Source organism: Lampetra planeri, unplaced genomic scaffold, assembly GCF_965212315.1.
Source record: "Lampetra planeri unplaced genomic scaffold, kcLamPlan1.2.h2 scaffold_662, whole genome shotgun sequence".
Lineage (NCBI taxonomy): Eukaryota > Metazoa > Chordata > Hyperoartia > Petromyzontiformes > Petromyzontidae > Lampetra > Lampetra planeri.
The window spans coordinates 29186-41757 of NW_027615485.1; the positions used below are offsets into that span (position 1 = coordinate 29186).

Genomic DNA, 12572 nt, shown 5'->3' on the forward strand with positions numbered 1-12572 from the left:
CGGCGGCAGACGGCACTTTGTACGGCAGCGAGTCAGTCAATTGGAATTTGCCCCCCCCCCCCCCCCATGCATCTCCTGGATGCCCTGCACAAGTTCTCACAGCAAGTTTAATGATGTGGGTGGGGGAGTTCAGACGGGGATAATCTTCTTCCTGTGGCTGCTTAACAAATATTTCCCTACTTCACCCGCCTGCACCAAAACTGTACTTCAACCACCGTCAGAGAACGTCTGTGGTGTCAGCAACAAACACCGCGTATTTGCCTTTGTTCCTGTCTGTTGATCCGGTTCTTGGTTCTTGGTTCTTGGTTCTTGGTTCAGGTTCTAGTTGATGTGAAACTCATCAGCCCCACCCGGAATCTCCCAAAGCCGATGAGAAAGTAGAACCAGACGAACCTGCTTGTTGAGCCCCCGGCGAGTGCTATTCCCCGAAAGCTAACCTCGTCCGAACACCTGCAACTACTTTTACTTTCTCTCTGTTAGTTGATAATCCAGGTTAACCGTCATGAGTTTACAGTCTTAATGACACCTCCCTTCTCCCGCCGGTGCAGGAACGTTACAACGCCAACTTTTAATCACAATTCAAAGACAAAGGTCTAAGAAGAAATGTGATCACACAAATCTACAGAGAACAAACTGTTGTTAACATTAGTGTGTTAGCATGTTAGCTTGGGGAGACACTGAAAGTAAAAAGAAAAGTGGCTGGAACCGACTTCTGTGTGGAATCAGTAAGGTGACAAGAACAAACTGCGCTATGATGCTGAGTCATAGCACTTCAGTTGGGACTTCCAGAAATACTTTGTTAGAGAATACTAAATAAAACGCGTACTTGCTTTGTTCTGCAGTTAAAATTTGTTTTTGTTTTTTCTCCAAAAGGGACATAGCGGAAACCCGCTACTTAGCTAGCTAGCTAACTCCCTCATTCAAGTTGCTAGCATGATTCCTCCGAAACCAGCTCGCTGACAGATGCCGTACGTTTGCAGTACAGCGCAGCTGTAAATAAACTGACGCAGAGACTGTGATTAGAGATGAAACCAATAAGAACGGGGGAGGGGACGGGGAGGTTGTGTTGGTGGTATGTTGGGTATGTTGGGGCTGACTCAGACAGCTTCACAACAGCTAGAATAACACATTGTTATGACATAAACCTTTGCAGAGCCAAACTTTTTTTGAGATTATGTTTTTTTTTCTCCATGTCGTCTTCCCATAACCTTTCAGATTCTAGACTCGGGTGCTCCCCCCTCCCACAGCCGCGCAGGGAATTAGCCAGCGAGCGAGTCATGGGTCACCCCTGGTCAGACTGCTGACTCCCACTACCTTGGAAACCCAACAGGCATCCTGGAGACAACGTTCCCGGACTCGCACGGATCCCAGCCGGGCCTGGGAAAGATACTCAGTGAAAAACAGACAAATAAAGCAGTTCAAGTGTTCTCAGTGAGAACAAGGAAACTCTGTATTTCTTCTTCCACATGGAATGGTGGGTTCAGTTCATCTCCTGATGTTTGAATATTAACTTTGACCTCAACTTGACCTCATGTCGCCCCAGCTGAAGTGTCGGACGTCCCGTAGCTTCGTGGTCGACGGTGAACGACTGAGGGTGGAACAGCGGTAGCGTTAAAACGTTCATCCACCGCTCACAGCGAGCAAAGAGGCTAAGAGTGCTAGCAACCGTCGTCGCCATGTCGAACCTGCTGACTAACGTGATATTTACAATGATTTACCATTTATTTATCTGAGAGATGCTTTAGTCTGACTGCAGCCATGACGACATCACTTCCAATGGTTTTATTGTTTTATTGGTTCTATTTTTCTGCGTTAGCATCTTGGTTCCAGCGATGTATCAACACGTGACTTCACATGAACTATGTTGGAGAATAAAGAACAGAGGTGTTGTTGCAGACATGTGTGGTGGCCTCCTCCTCTTCAAACATCTCACTCCTTCTCAGAGATTCATCTCAGACCTCCTCATTCCTGTCCGGACCTGTCCGTCTCTGACGCGTCACGCGGCTGCCGATGGCCTCCACCCGTGGGATCTGGTGTGGCCGTTGAGAGAATGAGGTGGGGCACGAACCTGTCCGCCCTCTCTCTTTCACCTTCGTTCATTATGATGACTGAGTCATTCACAAAAATGTGAAAACAACTGCGTTGATGTGAACACCACATGGCCGCCGCACGTTTAATGAGCCAATAAACACCAGCAGAGGCTCAGCAGATCATCGCAGGGGTGTCGTATCGCTCTGAAGCTGGACAACACTGGGGAGACGAGAGACGACTGTTAAGAACAAAAAACACAAACAAAAACGTGACTTAAAAGGAATGTTTGGAATGTCTGTCCAGACGTTTGTGGAGGAGGACGGAGACTGAAGGGGACACAGGTCAACTCTCGCTAACAACATCACAAGTTGAATCTGGTGATTGCTCTGACTCACTGGTCCTCACTGGTCCTCAGGGCTCCTCGGGTGTCATTGGTGGTCCTCACTGGTCCTCAGGGGTCCTCAGGGGTCTTCAGGTGTTATCAGTGGCCCTTGGTGGCCCTCGGGGGTCCTCCGGGTGAAACAGATGTCATCATGGTCAGGTGTCCCTCGGAGCTCCGTGTGCGACCAGATGTTTTGCTGTGAGACATGTTTGGAAGGTGAGGACGTCTCTGTCCAACACGTGTCCATTTACAAACTGAAATGAACCATTTCACATCTCAGTCAAAAAAGGAAACGTGTGCGTTTCACTGATGACGTGTGATTGGTCCCAGACCAAGACTCCGCTGACAAACACGTTCCTCTGGTGACTCGTTGGAACCGTGTCTCATGTTTCGATTATCGCCGTGTGCGAGTCGCTCCAGCCGGAGGGGACGGAAACTATGAGGTCTGTGCAGTCAGACGTCAGCCAGCGATGGTGGTCTCCTCTGGATCAGCTCCTCGTGAGCTTCATTCGAACTCTGGAGCTTCAGATGAGCTGGAACCAGTGACACACGCGCTGGCTGGTCCCCACCCATTACTCACTGTGTGTGAGAGACATCTGGCCTGTCCTGATGAGGACAGAAGACACCACTCAGGTGTTTACTCTCTGTCCTTGTTTACCACTTGTTTCTATTTCACATCGACACGCTCGATGGAAAATATGTCACAAATGACACACGTGCGTTTGTTTCTCAACCTGATCGTTTCACGACTGAACCAGAGCCAACACCATCTCTGTGAGTAATGTTGTTATCTCGCAGCCTGATAGCAGTGTGTGTGTGTGTGTGTGTGTGTGTGTGTGTGTGTGTGTGTGTGTGTTTGCCTGACACTATTACCCAACAGCTAGCTGATTACGCAACAGCGGGGCTTTCTGTTTTAGAACAAAGTGCAGAACTTACGGGAACAAGACGAAGACGAGGCAATAATGTTGGTTTGCTGTCCAGCAGAGATAGTGTGTGTGTGTGTGTGTGTGTGTAATAACAAAACACAACAACTGGAACATTCATTGGCTCATTAGCACACACACACACACACACACAGAAATGACTAATCTCAGTCTGTGTAGTTCTGCGACGACTCCCCACTGATCAGACACATGATCATGGCACATGGTCACGTGAGGTCGGCGTCGACTTACGAAGCGACCGATGGAACGATGGAACAGTGGGACTCGAAGAAGAACGTGACCTCCAGGAGAATGAACTCTTTGGAGGACCTCGGCAGCAGCAGTGGCAGGGTGGGTGGGGTTGGTTGGTTCTCAGAACGACGGGGGAAATGAGCACCGTTGGCGTTCGCAGAAGCCACATGTGATGATCACTTCAGGGAAGAGGAACCTGCTTGGACATCCTGCAGGACGGGACGGTTTTCTTCTCAGAAGCTGATGCTGCTGCAGTCATCTTGGTTAAAACCGAACGTATCGCTCTCAGACGTGACTGATCATCATGTCCGACCGCGATAACATCAGTCATTTATTCATGAGTCGGAACCAAAGAGCATGAAAATGACACTGATATGATTCAGGCAACGAGAGAGAGAGAGTCTCATTCTCACAGTTTGAAGTGCACACGTGGGAAAACACGCTGAGGCGGGAAAAAGAATTCTGGGGTTTCAAGAGTATTTTACAAGAAGAAAGTAGGAATAAGAAGGAAGTGGTGATGGAAACGAACCAGGAGTTAAAACTGACCAAATGCGGTTCATTCTTCAGAGCAGACGAAGAATTCAGAGAACGTGTTTGTCTCCTCAACGACTTCCCCATTCCTCATTTTAACACTTTCATCGTTTCATCGTGTCGCGTTAACGTGGAACGAACACACGTGAATCTGAGTGCAGGTTCCGCTGATGACGAAGAGCAGAACATATGAAGAACAGCCTCAGGAGGACGCTACTGTGCGATCAGTGGTTTTGGAGAAAAAAATGTCTTCGGGCTTTGGAAGTGAAACCAGACAAGATGTGTATTATTTCAAATGGCCAGCAGGAGGCGACTGCGCTGGTTTACTGCAAAAGCTCTGAGAGAAATTGCATTTACATTGATGATGTGTGAAAAAGCGATGGATGTGGGTCAATTTGACCCTGAAGAGCATCGTCGTTATCTACTGACACACACACTCAACACATCACTGCGTCCGTAAATCAAAACCTGGACCAACATGGCGGCCACGTCACACCTGTCGCAGAAATCCTTCCCTGACACAAGGAAGGAAGTGAAGGCGAATCCCAAACAACCGCGCGCAGATGGAGACAGTTTCAGAAGATGCTACAGGTTGTATGTGTGTGTGTGTGTGTGTGTGTGTGTGTGTGTGGTCCGAGCAACAGCGAGCCCCTCTGGAGCTTTGCAGCTGATTAAATGTGCAGCTCTTATCTCCAGGTGAGCGGTTGGAGGAGAGGCTACCGGCCGCCGGTCGCTATCAGCACGTGGGCGTCACAGAGGATCTGCCGCCTGTCGGAGGGATTAAACCCGTGACGATAAGCTGCCGCACACATTCCTGTCGATTACTGCGAGGAGCATCAGATCCTCCGACCTTTCACTCCTTCATTTAACAGAAGTAACACAAGTAGTCTGAGCGGTTGAGTAAAGTGAAAGGAAGAATTTCATTACTGGATGATTGACGCACGAGCTCACGATGCGAGGCACGTTTTGCCACTCAGTCCGAGCGGGGGGCGTGTCCAGGGGATTCTGAGGATTCTTTTATACAGTCTATGTCTGGATGAAGGAGCGTCACACATAAACTGACGTTTGTTTAACTCTGAATATGACTGTGGAGGTTGATCAACTGCAGGAGACACTTGTAGAAGTACGTGTAGTCGTCAACATAACGTACGTAAGTACATTAATATATAAAAAGTACATCAAATAATATTTCAGAAAGTATTTTAAAAGTACATATTACAAACATGTTTTAAAATGTTGCATATTTTCTTTTAAATTCCACTAATATTTTAATTAAATTGAAAAACAACATTAAAATAGATTTAAAAAACTATTACTAAAGGTATCGCAACCTCCATGTCCTTAGAAGAAGGAATATTTTTCATTCCCCCAATATTTTTAAAACATATCCAAAGTATTTTTTAAAAAAAAGTTTGCACAAATATTTAAAAAAATATTCCACCATTTTTTAAAAATATTCCACAAATATTCATCAAAAAGAACCTCACTCTGCATGTTCTTAGAACTAAAAATATTCAATAGTTTCAAAGTTATTGGGGGTTTTACTAAGAAAACACTTCTGCTTAAATCTTTAGGAACTGACGGGTTCAGGTTCCTGGTTCTGCGTTCTCTCTTCCAGACTCGTATTTCAGCACGGTCACATCACCTGGACACAGCGTGGCCGCTGTCGGGCGAGGAAGTCGGTTGAATTAAGCGAAGATACGTGTTGAGATAAAGTTCATGTTGGAGAACGTGGCATAATAATAAAAAATAATCCCTGTCGTTATCTGCTCGTCACATCTGCTTCGGTGAAACTGTGTCAGACAGGAAACGACCTGCAAACCTACAAAACAATGTGAGAAAATAGGTTGTGGTTCAACTTAACACTGTTGTTTTCTTCTTGTCCTTTGTTGTATGTTTGACTTGTCTCTACCAATACGACACGACAGACTCATTGAACGATCTACTGATTCCAATCATCTTCTCATTTCTGATCCTATGTGTAGTTTGAGGTACGTGTGGAGCACCGCACAAACACACCAACAAACAGAGGTCGTAATAGAAAAATATTTATTGAAATCGTATAAAAATAGGTTCTAACATAATTTACAATTCTAATTTGAATGGATGAAAAACAACAATCCAAGCTGCAACCATGCAGGAGTTGTACTGCACGCAGTCACACACACATGCACACGGTCACAGTCATTCACACACACACACACACACACACACACAGCAGACAGGAGTAACAACCAGTTACCATCAGTAGACGTTCAGTGTTCTGATACATTAAGATGGAAGTGCTTTCATGACTATTTACACCTTATTTACAAGACACACACACACGTCTGCTCTTATTAAAAACAAATTTCAAGCCATAAATATGGTCATATTGTGTTTTAAATAATCTGTGGGCCCTTCAGTGACTGTGGAATGAAACAAACAGCCAAAAAACTCGTATAAATAAATAAGTTAAATTTGCCGCCAAAATTTTAAAAAAACCCCTCATCAACTTGTCACAGCGGTAATAAATATTATTTACAATTCATGTCCCCACTGGGTCTGAGGAGCGGTGTGAGGCACTAGTTCAACAATTTGACGTGGAGAGCAGAGGATGGTGCGTTTGGGTACGTTCGTTCGTTTGCATTGCGGCGTGCGTTCAGGTGACGTGCGGTTACGCCGAGGAGGAAAAGACAGAATGAGGTAAGTCCAGTGTTTTCGGTTTGCACAGCCCGAGCTACGAGGTAGTCTGGCTGCTGGCTGACATCGGAGGAGTAGAGATGTAGAAGTAGTGGTGGTTGTCATGGCACAGGCTTCACTGATCTGGGGCCCATGAGAGAAACGACAGCGATGAACGGTATAAAGCCTTGTACAGGAAGTGTAAGAGCAAAAAAGAGCCTCTTTGCATTCAAATATTCAAGTATTATCAGGCGCCCCCCCCCCCCACACACACACATACACACACACACACACACAATCTCACACAAGGCACTTTAGAATCCGTCCAGCTCCTCGCCGGCGCTCACACACACACACACACACACACACAGAGGACGGGAGCGGAGGACAGTGTGGCTGGAGGTTACAGAACTCTGTTCAGCACACTTGGTCTGTTTCGCCTGGTCGCAGGTGGACAGGCCCCGCCCCCCCATAACCACCCACCCCGTCAGACAACACCCGCTGCAAGGAGAGAGTCCAGGGAGCTGAGCTGCACGTCAGCGGCCGGGGACAGAGGAAATGTCCCCGTCACCTCACGACTCTGTTGCGTACGTTGTTTTTTTGTTGCGTCTCTGTCCCAATCTGTCCCGGTGGTGAACGTCACTGGGCCACGGCCACAGCGGGGGGGGCGAAGGCCGAGGGATCGTGGCTGATGCTGTGCAGCCGGATCTCCGCCGTGCTCTTGTCCGTCTGCACCGTGGACGGGACGACGGAGGACGACGTGCTCTGCATCCACGAGTGGTTGACGATGTCCTCGAAGGACGGACGGTCCGCCGGTCGCAGAGACAAACACCACTTGATCAGCTGCTGGCACTCTGAGGGGGGAGGGGGGAGGGGGGGTTAGTCACCCTGGGCTGAAGCACGTGTGCGGTCAGGTGAGGCTGCAGGGAGAACGTACCCGTGGAGATCCTCCTCCGGAACAGGACCTGTCCTCTGGTGATCTCCTCGTCGTGCTCGAAGGGAATGTCCCCGCACACCATGTCGTACAGCAGCACCCCAGAGACCAAACGGTGGCCGAGCGGCCGTGATAGCGGTGATACTTGATCCACTCTGGCGGGCTGTAAACTCTGGTGCCTGAAATAACAAAACAAATATCAATGATCAGACCTGGAGCTGCAAACGTGGACACAAGTAAAAAAAAATACAAACATTTGTGATAAATATCAAAACTAAAGAAGAGTCGAGTCAGTGATTCCGTTTTATCAGCTCAGTGCTTCTGTGCTCAGGTGCTGAGGAGCGTGACTGTGTGTGTGTGTCAGAGAGCAGAGTGTGTGTGGGTGGGGGAGCAGACATGTGACTTTGTTTACAAACTTTGAGTTGTAAAAATACCGCCTCTCTCCAGAGGGGGGCGCCAGAACACACCCCACCGATCCCACTGAGGAGCAGCTGAAGCGGGCATTTTTTTTTTTTTTTTCTTCAACCCATGATACAAACTGGGAGTTTTTTGCAGAAGCGGTCATCACATCCGCCAAAAAATAAACAACAACAACAACAACAACACTCAACCGACAAATCCAATCAACCGTCGACTCACCGTCGAAGTCGGTGTAGATCGTGTCCTTCAGCAGAGCTCCGGAGCCGAAGTCAATGAGCTTCATCTCCCCGGTGCGGAGGTCGATGAGGATGTTCTCGTCCTTGATGTCCCGGTGCACCACCCCGCAGCTGTGGCAGTGGCGCACGGCGTCCAGAACCTGCCGGAAAAAGCTCCGGGCCAGCTCTTCCGGTAGGGGGCCCTTCTCCGTGATGAAGTCGAACAGGTCCTTGACGTTTTCGGGTCTCTCCATGACGATGATGAAACTGTCCGGGCGCTCGAACCACTCGAGCATCTTGATGACGCCGCGGAAGCCCGTCCCGACTTTCTTCAGCAGGACGATCTCCATCGGAACCCGGGAGCCGTTGGGCTGAAAGCACCGGAGAACACGAGCTCAACACACCACAACCGGGGCGACACACGTGGCGTGAGGGCGTGAGGTCATCGGCTCGTCTTACCAGCTCCCCCACTCGGAGATCCGATCCCTGGCGACGTGTTTGACAGCGACCTGTGGACGAGCAGACCGACCGTCAGACCTCCAACCTCCAACCACCGCGGACGACGTTCGACCCCACGGTCTCTTACCGGAGCTCCGTCGGACACTCTGGTCCCGGAGTAGACGGTTCCGAACCCTCCGCTGCCCAGAACCGCCCCGACCTGGTAGAGCTTCTCGAACGGTTCCCTCTCCTTCACTGTAACACACACACAGGACGTACGTGGAGCACGCGCTCAGACCGGGTCCAAGCAGTCGGTACCGGGGCCGGTACGCAGGGAAAAGGCCGTCGAACCTGGATGAACCTGGAGCTGGATCTTGGCCGGCATGTCGACGGAGGAGATGTGGGCCAGAGAGTTGAGCTTGGACAGCAGCATTCCTTCCAAAACAAACCCTCGGAGGTGAACGTTTATTCCCGGTAGAGTCCGTTCGTCCACGTCGCAGGAACCAAACGCGCTCGCGATCCTCTCATCCGGAGGGACGGAAAAATCCGCGTGTGTCCAGATCCAGGAGAAATGACGGGAGTGAGTCACATCCAGGCCCGGAGCGGAAGTCGTAAACAGTCGGGGTTCGGACGTAAACACAAACACGGTGGTCGGACCGACGGACGCCGTCTCGGGACACCGGCTGTGGTGGCCGCCAGTGGGGGGGAGGACGCTTATAAGGCGGCACCGACAGGGCGTTACGACACGCTCTGCGTCAGCGCCGAGCCCCGCCCCTTTCCGCTGCCTGCACCAATCGGAGCGCAGATGCGCGGTCCAAACCCACGTCAATCACCGGATGAAACTACCGTGAACTCCGTCAACCCACGAGAGCAGACGGCAGACGTGGCGGGAACCAAAAGGCGCCAAAAGGGAGTCATGGACGCGAGACGGGTTCGGAGGGAGACGAGCAGAGGACCCCCCCCCCGACCCCCCTCCACACAACACCCACACAGCTCTCACGAGGCTTTGGGATACCACACGTTTCTTTTAGTTCTGTCGGTAGAGACTCGGTAGAGACTCAAAGGTTCCCGGCTGAGTCGAGTCCAGCAGGACTCGGGTCTTTATTTGAGTTGTCTCACAATGGCGCTCACATTCCTCTCATTCCTTCAGAATGGGTGGCCGCGTCTGCAGCCGCTCACAGGATGTGGGAAACTCGAGATAAAACGCTTTCCATGTCCCCCCCACCCCTCCTCCCTGCTGCTTCTTTCCCGCGCATTTTATTGTTCAATGCCCCCCCCCCCCCCCACACACACACCACTGGCAAACAGTTTGTACTTTATTTTACCTTGAAGTTTCCTGTTGCAGAACTGCTGACACACACACACACACACACCTCTCACACACGCACACGCACACGCGCCTTTCACACACATGCACCTCAAACCAATAAACTTAGAGCAGTTGTCTCGAGCTAAAAGTCCCCCTGCATATTCACAGTGACACGTGACACATGGGTTAAGAATGTGTGCGTGTGTGTGTGTGTGTGTGTGTGCGTGTGCCCAACTCAAGTAGCTGCTCTTCAGAGTGTAAGAACAGATGTGAACAGATGTGTGTGTGGACCAGCAGCGGCTAAATACCTGGGTTCGCGCGCACACACACACACACACACACACACACACACACACACACACACACACACACACACACACACACACACAGGTCATCCCGGCCGACTGGAATGTTTTGGACCCTCCGGGCAAATTCCTCCAGTAGCTTTGAAATGAGTGAATGAGTGAATGAGTGAATGAGTGAATGAGTGAATATTCAAACCTGCTGAAACTCTGCAGCGTTCGATTTATGTAGGAGTGACAGTGTGTGTGTGTGTGTGTGTGTGTGTGTGTGTGTGTGTGTGTGTGTCGATAACTCACGCAGCCAGAATCAATGACTTTAATGAACAAAGAAGGTCCTCGTGTCTCATATAACACACATACAAGTATCAATAACTACCTCGTCAAGCTTTTAGGAACATTTAGGAAAATCATGCTCATTTGACACCGGATGGTCCTGATTCTTGGTACACCAAAGTCCTCCTCTCTTTCCTCAGGTCCACGAGGTCCGCGCAGGACTCAAAGTCTCGCACGACGCGACCGCTCCTTGGACGCATAAACGGACAAATGTAAACAACAAGAAATGACATTTCAAGGGAAACTACTCGCCGATGGGAGCTCCGATGACCCGCGGACACCGGGTCCTCTCCGCTCCCAGACTCTGGAGTCTTTTTCCAGACTGTGACGTTCTTGCTAGCTTCGGAGCTGCCCGACCTTTCTTAACAATGTCCAGTTTTTCTTGAAAAGTCCGACTTGAAAATAGCTTGTATGGTGACAAAACAGCCAATAAACCAATTCAACTACATTTTTTGTTCGTTCAACTCCAACAGGTGTCGTTTGCTAGCTCTGGTTTACACCGTCTATGACTGTCCAATCAGAGCGAGCGGACGCGATGACGTCACCACACACCTGCTAGAAGTCTTGGGGTCCTCAACCCCCAATCTGATTGGTTAAAACAACAGTCACGCTCGGTGACACGCGGTGACACACGGTGACACGCGGTGACACGCGGTGACGTGAGCGAGTTGTTTGTGTTTGGACTGAATTCAGCACGTTTTCGCCAGCAGCTTCATCCCGTTAGCACGTTAGCTTTCCACTGTGACGAGGTGGAAACCGAGTTGTTTGCGTTCCACTTTCATCACAAACAGGTAGGTCGGTAGAAATCTGTTCTTCTAACACCACCTCACAGTGTTTGACGCACAACTACAGCGCAACAACGTCCCCAGTGACAACAAATCAAACAGTGGTTGAAATGGAAGCTTGAAAACGACTCAGCACCGACTCGTCCTGCCCACCCGCTGCCACACGTCAACCACGTCTCTCTCCGCTCTGACACGTCCACGTGTCTCTACAACGACGTCACTCTTGACGACCGGCCAATCACCTCTGCAGCTGTCTGCGGCTCCCACCTGCTGCCGCTCCGCAAGAGGCTGGAAGAACAATTACGGAGGTGGTTGAGCACAGGAGGCTGTTTAATGGGGCTCTGGACCCCCCCCCCCATTCCTCCACCCCCACCTGTGGATTGAACAGCGGCTCTGAGGTTGTTACCATGGAAACATTTACATCCTGATGACAGATGCAAATAAGGCGCTTCATTTGTGGTAACGGATGACTCTCATCATCTCTGTATCCACCGTGGGTTTCATGGTCGAGCGCTGTTGCCAGTGGGGATGTTGTTACACTTTAGTTTTAACAAATACAACTAGACTGGATTTTTTTTTCCTCCAACCTACCAGTTGTAATGAAACAGGAATGCAAACGACTCCACTGCACGTTCTGAACGCTGACATCCCGATACAACCCGGAACACTCCTTTATGACAGTGTCATAAACAAACCACATCGTTGATCCTTCAGACTGTCTCATGTCATTGACCTCGAAATATTTCACCATGAACGCATCATCGTCTGCAGCAGCCTGGAAGTCATACGCATGTGCTGCTCTGACAGACCCCACCCCCCCCCGTGTTTGATGGGTGGGGTCGTGTGTGTGTGTGTTTGCGTATGTGACAGTGATTGACAAAGATTAGACCATAATTAGAAGAAGGTCGTAGTTTTGCTCGGCCGCTCAGCAGGAGGAGCCGCCTGTCTCTGCTCACACAAACAAAGCCTGCCCGTGTCACTTAACGCTGATTGGGTTTCCAGACAATGAGGCCGTCAGGGTTCGTCGTCTCTCACTGAGATGCGAACAGGAAGTTG

General features: G+C 49.8%; 1 protein-coding gene across 1 annotated transcript; it reads right to left on the reverse strand.

Moving 5' to 3' along the window:
• Positions 1-7419: 7419 nt before the first annotated feature.
• LOC144741686 (serine/threonine-protein kinase pim-1-like) lies at positions 7420-9220 on the reverse strand. The gene is given in 7 exon segments (XM_078624195.1): positions 7420-7634; positions 7718-7813; positions 7816-7893; positions 8354-8724; positions 8812-8858; positions 8936-9042; positions 9139-9220. Coding segments are annotated over 7 exon segments (996 nt in total).
• Between the last annotated feature and the right edge of the window lie 3352 nt (positions 9221-12572).